Source organism: Chiroxiphia lanceolata, chromosome 24 (genome assembly GCF_009829145.1).
Source record: "Chiroxiphia lanceolata isolate bChiLan1 chromosome 24, bChiLan1.pri, whole genome shotgun sequence".
NCBI classification, from domain to species: domain Eukaryota; kingdom Metazoa; phylum Chordata; class Aves; order Passeriformes; family Pipridae; genus Chiroxiphia; species Chiroxiphia lanceolata.
This window is the reverse complement of record NC_045660.1, coordinates 432,568-453,414: the sequence shown is the minus strand read 5'-3', so window position 1 is coordinate 453,414 and position 20,847 is coordinate 432,568. Positions and strand designations below refer to the sequence as shown.

General features: G+C 52.0%; 2 protein-coding genes across 4 annotated transcripts in view; both read right to left on the bottom strand.

The window, feature by feature from the left end:
- The window catches only part of EYA3 (EYA transcriptional coactivator and phosphatase 3), a 55,705-nt gene extending 53,788 nt beyond the window's left edge, over positions 1–1,917 (bottom strand). The window contains 1 exon segment of the mRNA XM_032709863.1: positions 1,839–1,917. The gene's annotated coding sequence lies outside the window, so the exon portion shown is untranslated.
- A 1,386-nt stretch (positions 1,918–3,303) lies between these two features.
- PTAFR (platelet activating factor receptor) lies at positions 3,304–12,749 on the bottom strand. Of its 3 annotated transcripts, none has more exons than XM_032710256.1 (3): positions 12,470–12,749; positions 11,529–11,712; positions 3,304–6,845 (listed from the first exon to the last, which is right to left on the bottom strand). In XM_032710256.1, the coding sequence occupies exon 3, from the start codon at positions 6,785–6,787 to the stop codon at positions 5,723–5,725; it is 1,065 nt and encodes a 354-aa protein (XP_032566147.1). In that variant the 5' UTR covers positions 6,788–6,845; positions 11,529–11,712; positions 12,470–12,749; the 3' UTR covers positions 3,304–5,722. The 3 variants fall into 3 exon arrangements, with proteins under 3 accessions (XP_032566147.1, XP_032566149.1, XP_032566148.1); XM_032710258.1 differs by having other exon boundaries at positions 12,504–12,749; XM_032710257.1 differs by lacking the exon at positions 12,470–12,749 and adding an exon at positions 12,366–12,435.
- Positions 12,750–20,847: the final 8,098 nt, after the last annotated feature.

The following is a 20,847-nucleotide window of genomic DNA, read 5'->3' as shown; positions in this document are numbered from 1 at the left end:
TCTGATAGCTTCTTTTCCAACCACAGGGTTTTGCAGACCCAATCCAAGTTTTATCAAACATCCATTTTCTAAGAGCAGCTTTCAGGGAAAACAGAGAAGAGATATGTGGGGACGGAAAAAAATAATCCTACCCCTGCTAACTGAGAGTCCAGGCATGGAGTTACTCCTGTCCCAGAGACATACTATCTGCCTTCAGTGCCTCCATGTACAGCATGACTTGCATACAGGAACACATTACTTGCCTGACTTTTCATTCAATAAAATATTTCAGTATATTTTATCTAGTTTTATGTTTAGCCATCTATAACCACCCGTCAGTACACAGAACTTAAAAATGGTAGGTTAATCTGCAGCAGAGGGGCTCAAACCCATTCACGCAACACAAGCAAACCCATTTATAAAATGTCTTCTGACATATTCAACTCAAAATTCATCCAACATCTGGATATTTACATGGGCAAAGTTCTGAGAAGTTACAAATCCTTCCAAAGTCACCAATAACTCAGGAATTACTACATCTATTGCATACATCTGTGACAGCTTTTAATCCAAATTATTGAAAAGCAACAATTTTTCTATCACACCTGTTGCACAACCCAACAATACACAGTCACCCAAGTGCTGTAACTGCTGCTGAGGATGCAGGAAGAGCTGAGGGGAATACAAAAGCTGGAGGCAGATACTGTGCAGGAATTGCAATGGCTTGGAAACTGCAAGGACTTCAAGCTTCAGTGACCTTTCAAACACAGAGCAGGGAGACGGTACCTGCAGGTACCCTTAAGGCGTAAAAACTGGATAGCAAAGTGTGCAAGTAAGAAGGATTGCACCACGAGGTGAAAAGGAAAATCCCCAAACAGAGTAGGTTCAGCCCAACAGGTCTGTAGGTTGAGGAAACCACTATCTTCATGCTTTTTTAAGGGTAGCTTATTATGAAACCAGTGACCTGAGGCACGTGAATTGTGATTCTCAACAAACTATATCTTATTCAGCATCAGGAGTTTAAGATAATCCACAACAGACAAAACTGAAGGAAAACAAACAAGTGGCAGATAATGATAATCATAAAAATCTTATCTTAATCAGTATCTTGACTTTTAATTATCAGTTGGAGGTTACTACACTACAGATTGAGTGCATCACAGAAGCAGAGCTAGCTCCATACTGAAAGCCAAGTCCATCACGACTCTTTTGTACGATGCTCCATCAGAATTGCTACAGCTACGTTCCATGAAGGACTACCTCTAGTCTGCAAAACCATTCGGCCACAACGTGCAGTATAGCAACCAAACTAACAAGGCATTCTATGCTGGAGCTGGCTGCACACAAAAGCTCCAGCGACTCTGCACAGCATTCCCAGAACCAGGAGCATCCAGCAGAGCCGATGTGGATCCAATCTCGCTTGCGAAGCCCAACTGACCATGGCACTGCCCAACCCAAACATCCTCTTGGGCTCACCCGCATAGCGCGAGCGGCTGAACCCACCCCAGGGCGGTGCGGGTGAGCCGTGCCCGGTGAGGCCGCCCCGGGAGCCCTGGGCACGGCCCGGGGCCGGCCGATCCCCGGCCCTCTACGGCCGCTCCTCCGCGCCCGAGCGAGCCCCGGCAGCCGGGCATACCCCGTCGGGCTCGGGGGCGGTGAGCCCGCGGTCCAGCCCCGCGCCACCGGCCCTGCCCCGGCCCCTCGGGCCGCGCTCCGCCGGGGCAGGGGCACAGACCGAGCACACGCGTCGGCCCCGCCGCCCGCGCCTCCGCGGCCGAGCGGCCCCGGCCCGCCGGTCCCGGCCTGAGCCGGGGAGCAGCGCCGGGGGCTGCACGCCCGGGGTCCGCGCGGGCTCTTACCGAGAGGCGGCTCCGGAGCCGGGCCCGGGGCCCGCAGCGGACATGGCAGCGGGGCCCGCGCTCCCGCCCGCGCCGGAACAGCGCGCGGCGCCGGCAGTGGCGTCACCGCCCGGGCGGGGCCCTGTCGGGGCCGTCGCTGCGGCCCCAGGATCGGCCCAGCGCTGGAGCTCTCCCGGGGTGTTTGAGTGTGGAGGGTTCATCCCGTCCGGGTACCCCCGAAGCTGCTCCATCACCGCCTTCCTCGGCCGGGCAGGAGAGAGAAAACAGAACGAAAGGCTCGTGGAGCGAGAGCAGGGCAGGAGAGATCCCTCACCCGGCACCGGCACGGGCCAACAAGACCCGGCTGGGGGAATCGGTTTAATTTATCGCCAGAGAAATTAAGAGTAGGGTAATGAGAAATGAAACCAAAGCCTAAAACATCTCCCTGCCTCCCGGACTCAGCTGTATTCTCGATTCTCTCCCTCCTGCCCCGGGAGGTGCAGGGTCAGTCCGTCACACGCTGTCCCCGCCGCTCCTTCCCGCTCCGGGACAGGACTCCTCACACTGTCCCCTCCCCAGCGCGGGTCCTTCCCACGGGCTCAGTCCTTCAGGAACAGGAGCTCCAGTCTGGGTCCTCCACGGCGCCTCAAGTCCTGCCAGCGAACCTGCTCCGGCGTTGTCCCCGCTTCCTTTGGGCATCCCCTGCTCCGTGGGGGCTCCTCCCGGGCTGCGGGGGGATCTCTGCACCCTCACTGACCTCCACGGGCAGCTGTGCCTGCCCCAGCACATGAAGCACCTCAGCACCTCCTCCCCTCCTTCCCCACTGGTGTTGGGCTCTGGAGGGCTGTTTCTCACACACTCTCGCTCCTCTTTACTCTGACTGCCAATTGCTTCTGTGCAAGAACTGTTTTTCTTTCTTCATTATCAACTATTAATTATTAACTGTTTTTCCTTCTTATTATGGCTGCTCCCACCATCACTGATGGGCTCAGTGTGGGCCAGCAGTGGGTTCCACCTTCGAGCCAGATGACTTTGGTCTCATTGGACACAGGGAAAGCTTCTGGTAGCTTCTTACAGAAGCCACCCCAACAGCCTCCCCCCCAGCCTCCCCCCTACCACAACCTGGCCGTGCAAGCCCAACACATAAAAATAGCTTGTCACATCACTGCCACACAATGGGGTGTGTCTATAAATTTCTCGTGCAGGTCAGAGCGTTCAAGGGGTTTTGTCTGGTTTCATTTTGGAGAGCTCTAGCAGGTTTTTCAGAAGTTGTTTCCTCTCTGAAATAATTTCTTTCCCCTTTTAGCAGGTAAAAACTTAGGAGCCTTTAATTTCACCTCTCCCAAGAGTTCATATGGTGATTTTAAAAAGAAAACAAACACAAAAAATGGCACATTGAAGCTGTGTCAGTGTGATACCAAGGCTTTTCCCTCAAGTATAAATACAGAAAGATGAGAAGGTGGGAAAAAGTTAAGGGGCAAAACACTTGAGGAACACACTTTGTTTAAAAGAACTTTTGAGGATCCATTTAATTGCAAAGTAGAGCAGAGTAATGCAACATTGCGGTAGAACCATGAAAGTAATTCCAGGAACAGAAGTAGCAGCTCAGCCTGGTTTTTAGAAGCACATTGTTACTGATTAATTACTACAACATCTCCTCCTGAAGTGACCTCTGGGCTTTTCCCTCCCTTTACCCTTTTCCTTAGATGCAAGTCTACATTGGTTCCCCAGCCTACACTACCCTGGCATGAAGTAAAGCCCGTGGGTACCCACAGTGGGGAGCTAAACTGTAAATTCTGCTGCGAACTTTCCAGGAATCCAAAGAAGATCATGCATTTGCCAGCTCTCCATGCAAAATTCCTTTCCATTTCCTCCAAGAGTGGCAATTCCATCGGTTCAGTGCTTTAGGGTCTGTGAAATGAGAGCTCCACTATGGCATAGGGACCAAGGGGGACAATGGAGAGGTCCCCTCATCTGACACCCACAGAGCTCCTCAGCCAGAACGTGCCAACAGAGCAAGGCAGAAACGGAGGCAGATTCCTCCAGCAAGTCAGACTTAGGCTTTTAAATTACAAAAGTTGCTTCCTTGCTGTGTTCTCTGGCTCTGCAGATTCAGGACACATCTCTGAACGTTGTTGAGGGACAGGACGAGGTGCTGGCAGTTGTTTGTTATGGGTGGCCATTACTGGAGCAGAGCCCCAGAATAGGAGGGAGATGCATTCTCATTGTGATCAGACTCTTTCCTTTGTCTGGCACTGGGCCTGGAATGCAGGGGTGTCCCTGGCAATGGCCTTTTAGAAAAATAAACATATTAGTTCTTTTGCTCATTCACACAAGAAAGGACAAAATCTGCCTGACAAGCTCCAAAGGATACGACTGAAGGACCCATATTTCCACTGAATAAAAGCAAAGCAGTACAATATTGGTCCTGTCTTTGGAAAGACTTGAGCTTACTTTTGCCGTGCTCAGGTGGGTGTGGGAAGGCCACTGTCAAGCACAGGAATAATTGGTGTCACAGGTCAGATACACCCTTCCTGTCATCAACAGACTGAGTAGTTTAGGGAACCAAAAACTGTTGTGAAAACAAGCAAGTTCCCTTCCCTGCCCAATTTCCTGTGCTAGATTGAGCAATTTGGGTCAGAAAAGGAATCCCAAGTGTCTCATGACTGGTAACAGAATTCAGCACTTGTGGAAAACCACTTTGCCCTGGGCCCCAATGGACTGCAGCCAGCCCTGGGTGAGGGGTCTCCAGTGCTGTTGGAGCCTGTGAATTATGTGTCTGTCAAGTGTCCTGTACCAGTGCCCAGCACTGATTTATCAGAAAGTGGCCATGGCCTGATGTAAAACCTCACTTGCTGTAGGAAATCAAGAACTAGCCAGCTTCATTTCTTTGCAGCAGAACTGGAAGGGCTGGGGGAAGGAATGGCTACAACCCTAACTTAAATAAATAAGCACAAAGATACTAATGCATTTTAAGATTTTTTTTTTTCTTATCGTAATGCCCATGCTGACAGTAACCTTTGGTTATTTGGAGTCTCCTAAGCGAGACTGTGTGTCCACAGACACTGCAGTCAGTCAGGAATTAGTAAACTGAGTGCACGAGACCACTGGCTGGCCAGTTCTGCTGTCACACAAGAAGCCAGGGCAGACCATAGTGCCCTTTGGCACTAATGCTGATCTGTGGGGGGTGCTGAGGCACTGCCAATTTCTCTTCCTTCCCTTCCCAACTTGACTGACTCAAGATCTGGAAGCAAAGGTTCATAATAGCTACTCCCAGACATCTCTAAAGTTTGGATCCCAGCAGACCATGTGAGTCGGTAAGAAGGGATCAGAGATGCAGATTTCCTCTGACAGCATTTGAGGAACTCCATAGACTAGTCTCTTCCAGCCACTCAAGAGCTTCTTCAGCTCAGACTCTCTTTGTAGGACCATGTAAGCTGCTTAGAAAAGTCACCCGATGACACTCAAAGCTCAACCTGTTCTTCCAGGTGTTTTAGAAGTCCCTTACAGCTCTGATACTGGATCCATCGTGAGGGCTGGGCAGGCAGAAGAGCAGGAATGGTTCTGTCTGGACAATGGATAATTCTGGTGCACTCAGCTTCTAGCTGCTCACTGCAGAGCTCAGTGACATGTTTCTTTTATGTAAAAGCAGATTGATTGTGCTATTCTCAGCACCCATGAGAACACCAGCCCAGATAGAAGGTGCTTTCCTGCCAGATAACCACAGGTTCCAGTTCTGCCAGTTGTGTGTGTATAGAAGAAATGAGCATCCATTCTTCAGTCTAATGGGAAAAAAAATATGTAAAATCCTGATCTTTTGTTTTGTCCCTTGGTGCCTCTTCCTGAGAAAAGATGAGTGACCAATTCACACCTCTCCATCTACAATCAGAACAGGCTAAGTGGTTCTAACAGATCCTAATGGCATCCTCTTGGTGAATGGTGCCCTCAATCACCGTGTCCGTGGTTTGTCTGGAGCACTTGCGACTCCCTTTCATGCTTTTCAGGTTTTCTGAAAGATGCTTCTGGAACTTCTTGGTGAGGAAGCAGTAGATGATTGGATCCAACACACAGTTTGTACTCAAGAGGCACAAAGTCACCTGGTGAGCATCATTGAGCTGTTGGCGCAGCTGACAGTTTTCCTTCTTCCACTGCTCCAGAACAGTCAGGGTCCAGGGCAGGTCCACGATGTGATGGGGCACAAAGCTTATGATGAACACAGCCAGCACTGTGCACACCATCCAGAGGGCCCTTTGCTTGACATGAGCGCTCTTTCGTGGATGCACCGACTTGGAGAACAGGGTCCTGATAATGACAATGTTCCAGCCCAATATAAAAAGGAAAATGATATAGAAGAGGACGCAGATGATGATGTGAATCGCGAGAACAGCCGAAACCCCACTAGAAGTGTCATAGCGCTCAAAGCACCGGGTGAAATTCTTCGAGTTGATCTCCTCTTTATTAGTATTATTGTCAAAAAGGTAATACAAAGAGCTGCCCACTATTACGATCCAGATAGCTGCTGATAGGTAGATACCCCTTCTCTGTGTGGTCAGCTGGGAAGCTTTAATAGGATTAGTCACAGCTTGGTACCGATTGTATGTGATGACCATCAGAAAAGCAACAGAAGAGTAAGTGTTAACAAAAAATAAACAGCCAGCCACATTACAGAGGAACTCAGGCATGATCCAGTCTCCACGGTGATGGTAGTAAACAATCCACATTGGCATCGTGACCAAGAAAAGCAAGTCAGCTACTGTCAGGTTTATCATGAATATTTTGATTTCATTGAGTTTCTTGGTAGGGTAAATATGGCTGAAAATCCAGAGAACGTAGCAGTTGGCAACAAAGCCCAGAATGAAAATGATGCTGTAGAAAACAGTGAAGAGGTTGTAGCGAAACTCAGAGTCTATGTGGCACAAAATGAAGGAATCAGCACTGCCTTCCACACCACCTTTGCCCTTTCCAGACATTGTAGTGCTGAGTGGGCACGTCTGAAGCACAGTTTCCTGCTATAGCTTTTCTTCTTACCTAAAAATAGAAGGCATAAAACAAGTTGATTGTTTGGCATCATTGCTAAGCCAACCCCTACCTTCAATTTTAAGTTGTCTATGACCACAGGAGTTCTGCTGATGCCTTGGTTCCAGCCACAGACACCTGTCCTGTCCCCTTGGTCCTCTCTTTTATCCCATTTCTACACCATATGAGCCTCTGTGTCTTCATCCAGCATTGTTTGCTGCAGTGAGATCTCAGATCACTCACCTCTAAAGACTTTTTTGCACGAGTTCTTAGATCAAATCATCTGTTACTCTGTTTTGTCTCAAGCTTCCTAATCTTTTACTGTAGTCAAACGTTTTCTGTGACTCATCCTATCCCTGTGTCCCATTCTCCCCACACCTCCCCTCCGCCCTGCCATGGTTCTTGATACTTTTTAGCTTGTTTATTTTAAACTAGAAATTTCAGACATGAAACAATATCTGGTAAAAATATCTCATAGAATGCCAGAATAGTTAGAGTTGGAAAAGACCTCTGGAGTTCATCTGGTCCAACCTCTGCTAAAGCAGGTTGCCCCAGAGCAGGTTGTGCAGGATGGTGTCCAGATGGAGTTTGAATATCTCCAGGGAAGGAGACTCCACAGCCTCTCTGGGCAGCCTGTTCCAGGGCTCTGTCACCCTCACAGCTGTGAAGTTTTCTCATATTCCTGTGTTTCAGTTTGTGCCCTGTGTCCATGTGCTATCACTGGGCACCACTGAAAAAAGTCTGGCCCTGTTCTCATGACACCCTCCCTTCAGATACTGATACACATTGATGAGGTCCCCTCTCAGTTGTCTCTTGTCAAGGCTGAACAGCATCAGCTCTCTCAGCTTCTGCTGGACCCTTTCCAGGAACTCCATGTCTCTCTTGAGGAGTCTAGTTCTGGACTGAGGAGCCCAGAAAAGGACACAGCACTCCAGATGTGGCCTCACCAGGGCTGAGTAGAGGGCAGGATCACCTCCCTCAACCCGCTGGCTACACTTCCTCATGCACCCCAGGACATCATTGGCCTTCCTGGCCATGAGGCACACTGCTGGCTCCTGGGAGTTCACCAGGACCCCCAGGTCTTTCTCTCAGAGCTGCTGTCCAGCAGATCATCCCCAGCAGGTACTGTTACATGGGGTTATTCCTCCCCAAGCACAGGACCCTGCACTTGCCACTGTTGAACTTCATTAGGTTCCTCTCCAGCCTGCCCAGGTCTGGCTAAATGGCAGCCCAGGGCTGCCCACTCGTCCCAGCTCTGTGTCCTCAGCAAACATGCTGGGTGTAGGGCAGTTTCCAGTCCCCCTGTTTGTTGTTTTCTGACGTTTTCCTGCTCACACTTGTTTCTTTCCTCAGCTTCAGGCACTGCAGGCACCCGACATCCCCTTCATAGGCCACCAGACCTCTCAGTTGTTGTAGTCAGTGAGTGACGTAAAAGATGAGTCCCTGATCCTAACAGGTATGTTTTGTGGTACATTGTCAATTCTAACCTTAGGATATCACACTTAAAATCTTGGCTGTTTTCTATCATCATTTTGAATTCAAGTTGTCATCAAACCTGGCTCCCTTCCCCAGTCCCGTTTCTTCATCAGATGCCAGGGGCAGCAGCAGCAATTCTGCACTTCCATGTAAGGCTACTGGCAAACACTGTCCCTAAAGAGACACCTTCAGGGTTTTGATATTACTAGTCCCCATCTCAGTGGTGATTTCTTCACATCTTGCCTACAGTTTGGGCACATCAGTCAGTCCATCCCTGGAAGTGTCCAAGGCCAGGCTGGATGGGCCTTGGAGCAACCTGGTCTAGTGGAAGGTGTCCCTGCCCACGGCAGGGGTGGAATGAGATGAGCTTTAAGGTCCCTTCCAACTCAAGCTGTTTCTGCATCCTCAGTCATGAAATTACAGAATCACAGAATATGCTGAGTTGGAAGGGACCCTCAATACTGTACATGTTCCTGTATCAGTTTTACGTGAATCCCATCTAATCCCTTGTATACTTCAACCTGCTGCTTTTACCATCTAGAGGACACACAACCTGTTCCTGACTCCAGCACCCCGTGTGATGCTGAGCAGGTGCTCGACTCTCCATGACATGATCCTGCAGAACTGCTTGTTTTTCTCTCTCTGTCCCTTCCTGGCAAGACAAGTGGCCACTGCAGGGAGAGCAGTGGGAGACACCCAGTGAGGCTGGGGCTGAATCTGCTGGGGTTTTAACCGAATTTGCAGAACATGGTGGTTTTCCTTGAGAGTGAGTAAACTCTACCACCAGTCACAAAGCCTAAACTGGTGTGACTTATGCTGGCAGTGTTGGGTGCTGCTCACTGCACTGGGCTCGCCTCAACTCCACCAGCCCCATGGACAACAGGCTTTTCTCCAAAGACTTGCTGCTCCTAACAGGCACCCTCCTGTCTCAGAACTTTGTGGATCCTCCCCAGCAGCAGACGGTCCCAGGAACTCCCATCCCACCCTCTGTGGGCAAAGTCCCCCTGTATGCTCATGTGCTGTTGTTCCTCATTTGGACTTTTGCAATTTTCCGCTGAAAATGGGGAAGTCAGTTGAAGCTCGAGCTCACTCTCCCTTTCTTCAGAAAACTGCAAGCCCGTGGTACTGCTCTCCAGGCGTTAGGAGAGGAAGGCAGCAGTCATCTTCCTGAGGGGTCTGTCCCTCCTCACTCCTCACAGGTCCCCTAAGGATGTGACAACTACAGGCTTGGACCTTCCCAGACGGCTGCATGCTGGGCAGCACTGGGGGCTGAGTGTCCTTAAACTCAATCTTCCAGCCGTCATCCATGGGAATTGGCAAGCAGCCATGGCCATACTGGTAGTTGGCCTCAGGTGACTCATGTATTTGTCCTTGCTCACCTCAATCTCTGCCACCCTGCTGAGAACCCTCTGCTCTCTAAAGGGCAGTAGAGGATTCAGGTGGTGGTGGCCAGCAGGATGGTCTGGGCTGTGACACCTCAGGGTGTTCGCAGTCTGGCACATCCCTGGGGAGTAACATGTCACTCACTGCTGCCCTGTGGAGGGGATCCAGAGCAGGCAGAGGCCCACAGTCTGTCCTGCATTCTCCTTGGGTTCATGCAGGACACAAGGCAAGTCCTCTGGTCATCTCAGGGATCATTTTGCACACCCTTATCTATGCATGAGAAGTGCTAATTGTCACAACATGGTCTTGTATCAGTCTGTGTCTCAGTCCAGCTCTGCCACCCTCTGAGGCACCAGGTCCAGTGAGGGCACGTGCCAGGTGGGAGGATTTGCATCTCAGCTCAAGAGGGCACCGGGCAAATACGGACATTGAGGGAAGCAGTGAGACTGTGCAGGGGCAAGAGAAACTAGCAGGGAGTGTTATGTTTGCTATGCTAGTCTGACATTAGAAAAAAACTCCAAGAAGTTCTAATTATCTAAGATCATTAGAGAACTCCTTTTTTTTTTTTTTTTTTTTTTCCCCCCCAAATCTGCATCATAAACCCACTGCTGTGACCATCTGCAACATCAGCAGAATAGTTCTGGTGCTTTGCGGTGGGATCTTTGCAATGGAAGGTGCTCTATTGCAGTGGCACCAGACCTGAGTATAGAAGAAGTGGGGAAAAACCCCATGCTTCTCTCCAGAAGGATTCATGAGGAGGAGAGGAGTGTTCACATCCAATAGGTGGGCATGGCTGCTGTTCACAAAGTCCCTTCAGACAGTGCCCCGGGGCACTACCCACCCACCCATTTCTGATGTTGCACAGTGGCAGGGCAGCCTCCAAACTTTGCCCAGGAACCCTGGTGAACCTTACTGGTGGGGTCTCCAGGCTGCCCACCAGCTGCCAGGTTTCACGCAGGGTGGAAGGGAGAGAGAACCTGCACGTCCCCTCCATGGCACAGCCCTGCATTGAAGGTGGGCTTGAGCCACAGGGCTGCCCTCTGACCTGGAGAGGTGAGTGTGGTGACACACTCTATGACTGCTTCCAGTCTGCTGAAATCTCTGGCAAAGGTGGTCTGTGGGAGATGGCACTGCCATCTGGCCCCAGTAGCATCTGGTAGAGCTCATCTGTCTTTGCATTAGCAGGCTGTGCTGTGCCAATGTCAGGGAATCACAAGAGAGGTGTTCTTCCCTTCTCATGATCCAAGTGAGGTGTCGTACCAAGCACAGCTAGAAGGGAACATGGCATCATTCCCCACCAAATTTACTCAATGCCCACTTCCCTCTTCAGGCTGAGGAACCTGAGCTCATGTCTCCCATATACCTGTGAATACCCTGAGCCCTGGGCTCTGGAACACTGTGCAGGGGCTCTCACTCAGCCTATCCTGTTGAAGCAGTTCCCTTTCTCCGAAGCACATTCGTACCCTCTGTGCCAGTGGAAGGGCGAGCAGGCACCACAGGCAGGGTGCAGGCTGTGGCTCGTGTCCTCTGCTGCCCCATGATCAAAGCCCCTGACACCTCCAGCCCAAGCCACTGCCTTGCCCACAGTGCACCAGCCAGTAACCCCAGGTGGGCTGTACCATCAGCTCCACTGATGCAGGACAGGAGATGGAAGGAACCAGCTGCACAGCAGAGCATGGCTGGGGTAACCGCCAGCCCTGCTCCCAGTCTACAGACTCTCTCATGGACCATGCTCTCCCAGTAAGAATTTACTGGCTCATGGCTGCAAGCAAGCTATGCCATCAGCGAAAGTATATCCCAGAGGAAGAGTACTAATAAGGTATATTTTCTGCTTACCACGGTTGAAAAGATTCAGCACAATATGTCCATCTGCAGCCTGAGTAGCGGTGGGTGTTTCACTGAGGATGCTCTGTCTCCCAGGGGTTATTTTCCCTGCCCTGGGGCTGGACAGCCACCACACAGGCAGCTCTCAAGAACAGGACACCGGAATGCGAGCAACTGCAGCATGACTGCAGAGTCACTAGAGAAGAGGAAATGTGTGACATCAGCTCAAAGGAAATGAGAAATAAAATAACTCTAGAGGAAAGGCAACTAACCACAGCAGAGGTCTGGAGAGTCCTTAAGGCTTTTTCCTTAGAGTATCTCTGGTTATGAAAGAGGGCAAAGTTGTGATTTTCCTCTAAAGGCAGAATAGGAATCTACTCTGTGTCCCTGGTTAGATTTGGGATTAGACAGCATTTGACCGTCTTCCTTCCAAACAGATGAATGCCAGAAGAGCTTTCACTTAATAACTTCCAGGAAAGGAAGAGAAAGGAGATTCATATATCCCATGGACAGACTCATTTCCCAGCAGTCTCTGTCACAATTGTGTTGGGGCTACTCAGACCCAGAGACTTCAGCCATCACAAGCCTCCTTTTATCTCAGGGGCTTTCAGCAGACACTGGGACACCACAGCAAGGCAGATCCTCATCTGTCCCATACACTTGCATCATGGTCACCATTACATGTAGCAGCCTGGAGCTCACTCAGCATGGAGGTGCTGTTGGTGGGGTGCTCAGGGTGCACCAGTGACAAGCAAAGCTGCACCTGTGTCCCAGCCAAGCCATAAATCCCAGGCTGTAGCTCCCATGGGGATAGTTAACCTGCCCTCCAGGTAGACAGTGCTCTTGTACCTGCTCACAGCACAGATGTGAGCTCAGAGCAAAAACCTCACACCTGACATACCCACAGGAACCAGAGCCCAGACTCTGGTGCCCGGGGTCACTGTGGAACACACCCCAACAGAGCCACAGAGCCACAGAGTCCATCACCAGCACAAAGGGGTGTCCGAGTCTGCCACAAGGCTGCTGAGGAAGGGCACGGGTCCAAGCAGAGGCAGAAGAGGCCAGTCCACACAGGAGCTCCTCTGCGAAGGTTGGGAAGAGCTCCCCTGGCTCTTCTCAGGAAACACCAGCTATAGCAAACATCCCACAGAAGGCCCTGGCCACATCCATGCTGGGAGGACACCAGAGACCCCTGTGGTGTGGGTCTCCTGGGAGCCACAGGGATAGGCTGAGGGTCGTGTGCCCTAAGCCACAGCAGTGAGGACACCAGCCAAACTTCTCCAAGAGCCAGGAGCTTGCACAGACTCTGTGACTTCATGTCATTCTTTGTCATTGGGCTAGTGACGCCTGGTTCCAAGCTGGGATAGGCAACCTCCTCATCAGCAGAAGAGATGGGGCACCAACAGAGGGGCCAAGATGGACAGCAGCAGTGCTGCTCTGCACTGGCTTTTGGCTCACTGGCCTCAGGCATCCCAAGGTTATGGGCTGCACAGCACCGAGGCAGCTGGCACCCTCCCAGAAGCCACCCACCATCCACTGCTGGTGCCTGAATCTTCCCAGCCAGGGGCAGCCAAAGCCCCAGCACCAGTCTGGGCTTCTTTGCCTGGATCAGCTCATCCTTGGCTCTTCTCTAGAGGGTGCAGGTGGTCTTTCCCAGAGCCACTACAGAGGGAAACACCCAGCGTGCCCTTCAGCACAGTGCCCCGGGGGAGCAGAGCCAGGCGTGTACCCAGGGGCTTGGCAGCCCCCAGCAGCCCCAGGTGAGCTCCAGATGGGCAGGACATGTGCAAGTGCTCTGCAAATTGCTGCAGGTCCTGCTGCTCCAGAGTCTGCTCAGGGAGACCTCCAAAACAACCAGATGTCCATGGACATCACAGCTGGCACCACAGCTGGACATACCTGAGCTGTTGTGGAGTCACCCTTGTCCCCTACAATAACAGCATGGGGTGGGCAAGGGACTTGGAAGCCCCCTGAGCAGAGTGGGACCCAAACCCCCCTAGTGCAAGAGAGCCCCGTAGCAACAGCATGGGATGGGAACCCCATCTCTGCCCTGCCTCAGCAGGGTGGGCTGCATGAGGGGCTGGCATGTGGAGCAGGGGACAGCCAGGCTCTGTCTCTGTCAGGCCATGTCAGGGTGAGCTGAAGGGTGAGCTGAGGCTCCTGCAGTGATGCTTCAGAGCTGTGCTGGAATGGAGGTTGCAGGCAGCCTGGCTCCTCCCCTCTGCCACCTGCCATCCTCCTTCCTTCCCATCAGCCGCTCTAAGGATAGACAGAGGACCCTGACCCTTCACGGACAAGGCAGAGCCCCAGCTGTACCCTTAAGGCTCCTTCTGGAAGCTTAAATTAAAAACCAAACAAGGGCATGCTAAGGAGCTTGGCTGGCAGCCAGCCCATGTCTCTGGGTAGAGCAGCCAGTGAAGTCTGGAGGCAAGAGTGCTTACAGGGGCTGTAGCAACAATCAAACAAAGCTTGGCTTGCTGTCCTGCCACAGCCCAGCCCTTAGAGGAAATGAAAACCTGGAGGCTTTTGGGCTGAGGATGAGCCCTCAGAAATCTTCATCCTTCCTCTGCTCAGCCCTGTAGCGTGCCCATTCTGCACTGACAGGTCCCATTGCCCCCATACAGTGCCCACAGCCAGCTCTTCCCTTTTGCTCCCTTCCCACCTGGGGACCCTCTTCCCCTGCTCTCCTGGCACTGCTGCCCATTTCTGAGAGTGTAACTTTGAATCCAAGATTAAGATGCATTTTGCTAGTGGAGGCTCTTTCAGCACTCCTGGCAGCCTCACTGCCCTGTGCCTGCCGCTATTTCCTGCTCTTCCTGCTCAGGAGATGCACACACTGGCTGTCAGCTCTGATGGCCATGCAAGGTTGAGTTAAGAAAAAAAATCTTGAATATGTCTTCACTTTCATCAAGCCAACTTGCAACTTAATAAAAAATAAATAAGCTTCTCTAACTGATTCCCATAGGTGCTGCTAAGGAGCACTGATGGTCCTCCAGATTGTTGTACCAGGATGCTGGATCCTGGAGCAGCTGTTCCAAATGCCATTGTCCTGGGATAACTCCATGCAGGCTGGCTGGTGGGCAGTGGCTGTTACCCATGGGTCTGGCACCCTGCAGCACTCTCAAGGGCAGCGCTCTGAGCTGTGTGGTGCAGGACCAGCACACAGATGAGCCTGGTCCCTGATGGTCCCAGTCCCCAGTACGTGTTCTTGAGTGCCAGGATAGGTCTCTGGAAGAGCATAAAGTTCCTTTGGAGCCACAGCAGCTGCTGAGCTGATGCTGAGCATAACTGTCTGTGAGTTCCCACTACTCACTTCACACCCTCTGCAAAATTTCCTTTAGCTTGTTGCAGGAAAGAAATACTAAATAAACTCTGTGCTTCCTCTGCCATGAGCATTTCAGAGCAGAGCACAGTATGTCCCCACCTTGTCACCAACCCTGCAGGCATGTGCCCCAGAGCCGGGTTTGCTTAGCTGGGAAGCACAACAACCCATTGGCCAGGCTCCTGGGGGGAGCCACTCAGCAGCACTCCCTGGGAGCCCTCTGACACTGCCAAGGCAGGGCATGGCTTCTGCCACTGGCTGTGCCACTGGGATTGCCTGGATTGGCAGGGAATGTCACTGCTGGGAGCAGGGCAGCCTCCAGCTGGTTTTGGTTCCCAAGCCCAGCCCTGCTGCACTGAGCAGAGGGGTGAGCTCACAGGCCACCACGTTGGGATTTGTGTGCTGCAGCCCCAGGCTGTCACAGCTCTGCTGGAGGTGAAAGCCGTGCCCTGGCTGAGCTGCCACAGCTGGGACACTGCTCCTGGCTGCAGGAGATGCCTCCTGCCACGGCTGCCAGCCCTGTCCCCCATCCAGCGGGATGAGGACCTGGTCTGCTCAAGAGGCTCTGAGCATTGCCTCCTCCTCCTCTCAGGAGGAAGGTCCAGGCAGGGCTCCTCACCTCACTTCAAGCGTCCAAGCAAAGCCAAGGCTGTTGTTGCCACCCAGGGGTGGACAGGACCCAGATGAGGGCAATTCCCCTCCCCACAGCCCCAAAAGCACCAGCAGCACACACCTGACTCATGCCATTGTGATACACCTCACCTCTGCTTGCTGGGAACAAGGAGTGTCTTCCCACACCCAAATCGGGAGGATGAGGAGGCTCTGAAGCCCCTGGAGCTGTCTGAGATGCCATGGCTCAGCGATCCATGGGGGACGTGGAGCCAGCCTATGTTTTCAGATACCCAGCCACAGAAGGAGCCTGTGGAGCGGGGGTGGAGAAGGCCTGAGAGAGCAAGCAGAAGGGAAAGGAGTGTCTTACCTTGGGGTCACAGAGCACCTGTCCCAGCCCAGTTGGAGACCCCAGCCCGCCAGGTCCCTGCTGCAAGCAGAGACACCGACAAGGCCGAGCTGTCAGTGTGCTCCTGCTCAGGAAGAGGCTCGGACGGGAAGGAGAGTGCTGTGCTTGCTCCCAGGTGAGTGACTCACTTCCCTCTTGGCACTTGTGACAGGCTTAGCTGTGCCCTGGCTGCTCCCTGGAGCTTGACACCAGCTCCTGTGGCCCTTCCTTGGGCAGGGGACAAAAGGGACACAGTGGTGGAGGCTCCATCCTGGCCAGAGGCTTATCACACTCCTGTGTCACCTGGTGTCTCACAGGCCTGAGGTGGGATAGCCCAGCCCTGGAGCAGCTCCCGGGCAGGGTCACTTCTCAGCTAGGCCAGGGGCACAGAGATGGCTGGGGTTCAGCAAGGGGGGCCAGCACCCTCAGCAGGTCCATCCTCTGGGCTCCTCATTTCCTTCCAGATCCTGGGGCCAGGAGCCAGCAAAGTGAGTGCTTGTTCCAAAGCTTCCGTGGGAGGTGGAGACTCAGCAGGCAAAGAGCCAGGGCAGGACTGCTCTGCTGTGGGAGCCTCCATATCAAAAAACACGAGCCAGAAGAGACTCCAGGTTGTGGCAGCTCATTCCTGTGCCCCTTCTGCAGCACTATAAACCCCCCTTGGTCCTTGTGCTCCTTCAGCCTCGGAGGAAAGGGTGGTCAGACCCGTGGGGGATCCACTCCTTCCAGCTGCTGCTGGCACTGCTCTGCTCAGGGTCCATGTGGGGTTTCCCCAGACGTGTTGTGAGGCACTGGCATTGCTCAGGGCATGGGCACAACATCCGCTTGAGTCACGTGTGTTATAACAAGAAACAACATGTTTCTGTCTGCTCCCTTTACTCCCCATGGGTTATCTAACAAGGAAATGTTGTTGGGGTTTCTTTGGTGGTAAGAGTTGGCTCTGGTTTCGGCAGGAAAGGAAGTGTGAGGGTTCTGAGACAGTCCTGAAGGGCCAGACAGCCAGAACCCACATGTAGCAGGCACCAGCACGGCTGTCAGAAGGAACTGGCTGTCTGCACATCCTGGAGCCCCCCAGTAAGGCTGGCAGGCACCCAGCCGGAGTATGCAGAGCTGCAGGAAGCACCCCAGCTTCCCAGTCAACCAAACTGGACCAGTATGGCCTTTCCCAACGAGGAGGCTGCCAGCCAGGTTGTGATTAAGGCAGCCAGGCTCTGCCAGGCGCACAGCCAGAGAACGAGGGCAGTTCATGGCCCCTCTGTGTCAGACTGGTGACACTGCACCTGGAACAGCGTGGGCAGCACAAAAGGGATGTGGAGAATTTGGAGAAGCAGAGAGCTGGCACCACAGTCTGAGCTTGGGGCGCATCCTACTGAGGGAGCTGGGCTGGAACAGCCCAGAGGCAGAGGGACCATCTGATCACTGCCTGCAGCTGCTGTAAGGGAAATTGCAGAGGACAGACATGAACTCTTCTCAGTAGTGACAAACGGTGTGACAATGGGCAACAGCCACAAACTGGGTGAGGGGCAGTCAGTGAAATATTTTCACTACAGGGGGTGTTCATCCCTGGGGTGGGAACCCAGGAAGAAGGGGGGGGGTCTCATCCTTATGCTTGCCCATATAAAACCCCAGTTCTCACCTACCATTAGTGACAACCCCACCTCAAACACAAGATCAAATTAAAGACCTACAGATGTCCTTCCCCAAAACACTCCAGTTCTGTGATCTGAACTGCAACAATCACACTGGCACATGTGCCAGTGTTCTTTTCCTTTACAGGTGCTCTTCATGGAAACAAAACACACTGCTGCAACTCTTCCACCCAGAACAAACTGTTACAAGAGTGCCCAGTGTCCTTACTGCTGCCAGACAACTGAATATCCCAGGAAGGGAATGTGAATGCAACAGGCAGCCAGAGAGGCCCATTTGAATGGCTCTGAATGGGCTGCAGCAGAGATCTCCTGCTACAAAGACCTAATTGCCCCAAGGCACATGTCCATTCTCATCCCCTGAGTCCAAAGCCCTCCAGCTGGTATGACAGGGAGCCTTCCTCATAGGAAGGCTGCTGAGCCTCAGCAGTGAGTCAGGCAGCTCAGCTACATCCCAGAGCAAAGCGTGCACGGCGCTCGCTGCAGCGCTGACATCGGGGCCAAGAGGAGCTGCACCCTCAAACATCTGCCCCTTCTGTGCACAACACAAAGCCAGGGCTGTGAGAGCTGCACCTGCCAAGGAGCACAAGGAGCTAACCAGGTGGGGAAGGCAGGGGAGCCCCAGCAGCAGGAGATGCAATGCCAAGAGTTCTGGAAAACAAAGCAGGGGAGGTTTCCAACCCAAGCAGTGCAGCCCCACACAGAAGGGTGCCCCAGGCCAGGCACGCTGTGCTGGGGGACAACACGGGACAATGCCCCTTTTCTTCTAGTGAGTTGTAGAATCACAGAATGTCCTGAGTTGGAATAGACCCACAAGGATCATCAAAGTCCAACTCCTGGCCCTACACAGACACCCCAACAATCCCACCATATGCCTGAGATTGTTGTCCAAACCCTCCTGGAGCTCTGGCAGCCTTGGGGCCATGACCACTGCCCTGGGGAGCCTGGTCAAAGGCCAACCACCCTCTGAGGGAAGAACCTTTCCCTGAGATCCCTAAACCTCCCCTGATACAACTTCATGCTGTTCCCTCAGGTTGAGGGAACCCTAGGAATGTAGGACTCAGCTGCCTCAGCAGGGGAGGTCTGGCTCACACTGCAGCTTGCAAGAGGAAAAGGAAGACAAGGCAGCCCATCTCTGTAGATATCATGCTGCTATTGCCCTCCTGTTTCTGAGGGAAACACTACATTAAAGGCCAACCTCTCACAGTTGTCTCCAGTTTCAGTTGTTTTAAGAGAAAGGCCAGACCTGTCGTCTGGAAGGAGAGAAGAGCACAAGCCATTGATGTCTCCCACCTGGGTCCCTCTATTCAGTACTTCACTGGCTGCAGTTAATCCCCTCAAAACTAGCTAAGGCCTGAAATACAAATAGCACACAGTGAACGAGCTGTTCCTGCCCAGGGAGAAGGGGTTGATGGTGAATTCAGAGCACATCACTGTGTTTGCCAAACTAAGATAAACGTTAAGTAAAACACTGATTTATGTATTATCAAGAAGAGATTTCATCTCTGGCTAAGCCCTCAGGCCATAACTTGGTCTAGCCTTTACTGAATGGCTTTACTACCCGGTGAAATCAATACCTCAGCCTGTCTACACACTCAGGGGATCCTCCATTCTCACCACTAAATTGCACAGTAGCACCAGGCAGGAAGGTGCTGCCCCCTCCTCTTTACCCTCATGTGAGTTGTTTCTTTTGCATTTGCCCTTTTCTATCTTCAGACACAAGAAAACAAGTACCTTGCAAAGGTCCTTTCCCATCCCACTAGTGAACAGCAGACACACCCTTGCCAAGTGCATAGGGAGAGAAAGACAAGCTCCCTTCCTCAGATTGAAACCAAGAGCTTCAGGAGTGACCTCTGGACTTCCAGAAAACAAAGCCAGACTCTAGTTGATCCCCATGTACATCTGTGGGAACTGGACACAGAGGAGAAGTTATTTCCATGGGAAATCAAAGCCAAGACTCTACTGAAAGGTGCTTCTGCAGCTCCCTGGTACCTTTTCTCCTTCTGAAAGAAAACAAAGTTACTCCTTATTCCCACCGATGAATTTTCTGGTCCTGCACATCAAGGGCAAATAGTTTAGTCTATGAGAACCACTGACCCAAAAACAGCTCCAGGGAGAGCAGAGGCCCAGAGATCCCTCCCTCTACACATCTCTACCTTTTGAAATGAAACAGCATTCCATTCAATTCATCCCACTGCCTTGGCATCTGTGGGGATCCACATTGTGCACTTGTATTCACCCAGGCAATTCAGACCAGTTTATTTCTACAAAGTATACAAGGATCAGAATTAACCTCCCAGTGGAGCAGAGAAATACTCCGAGAAGGGCCAGGTACTTCAGTGCAGCCCAAGTCCCCCCTGGCAGATGGGAAGCTTCTCAGGACTTGGCTGGGTAGATAAGACAGGAAAAACTGCATATGTAGACACAGAAGCATATCATAGGCAGGGCAGGAAGCAAAGGAAACAGGAACAGCTAAATTGAGAATGACACTGTGTTGTTGCAAGCTCTCCCAAACCAGTCAGATCCACTGGAAAACAGTGACTCCACTGCAGAAGCCCATGGACCTGGACACTGTGACTCTGGTCCCAGCTGCACCCCTCGAGAGCCAGTGGTGAGCCACTGCCCTAGGCACATTCTCATCAACACACACAGCTCTGAGAAGCAGAATCAGAGCTTAATATGGGTCTTACAAATGTTTCAAGTTCTCACGGGGCCCACCCTGAGCTACGTGAAAAAAATGTAAAGAAAAGATCTGAAAAGGCAGCAAAGACATCACACCATCAGCAAAGAAAGAGACTAGTGTTTCAGGGTCAAAGGGAAGGACCCTGGGACAAAAGTGATGGGGACAGATCTTTAAAACAGAAATACTTTGACATGGAAGAAAAGGCAGACAGGTTGGAGGGGCAGCATGTCCTCTGGGCACTGAGAAACTGCACTTGGAACCACTCTGATGGTGTGAGCTGCTGCCCAGCACTGCTCATGTCTTACAGCCAAGGAGCAGAGGAGATTGCATCTGAGAGGCAGCACCACAAGCTAACTGATATTTTCCCCAGAACAAACATGGCCAATTGCTGCCTCAACAAGGAAGTTGTGTGCTACCAATGCATTCTCAGTTACTGGAGGATCAGGTTCCACAAATAAAAAGTAATTTCAGTGCCTGAACAGAGATGCTGCACAGTTCAGTGTCACCCAGACCTGCCAGCCCATCTTAGTCTGCTGCTAATTATTAGTGTTTGGCTCATGTGCCACCCGAACATCACCAACATGCTACCCTTTAACAATGTTTTGCCCCTCGAGGTTCAGCTCAAGGGATCTATTTAGCAGGTTACACTCATAGGACAAGTAAGGTAAAGAAACTACATTCCTGTG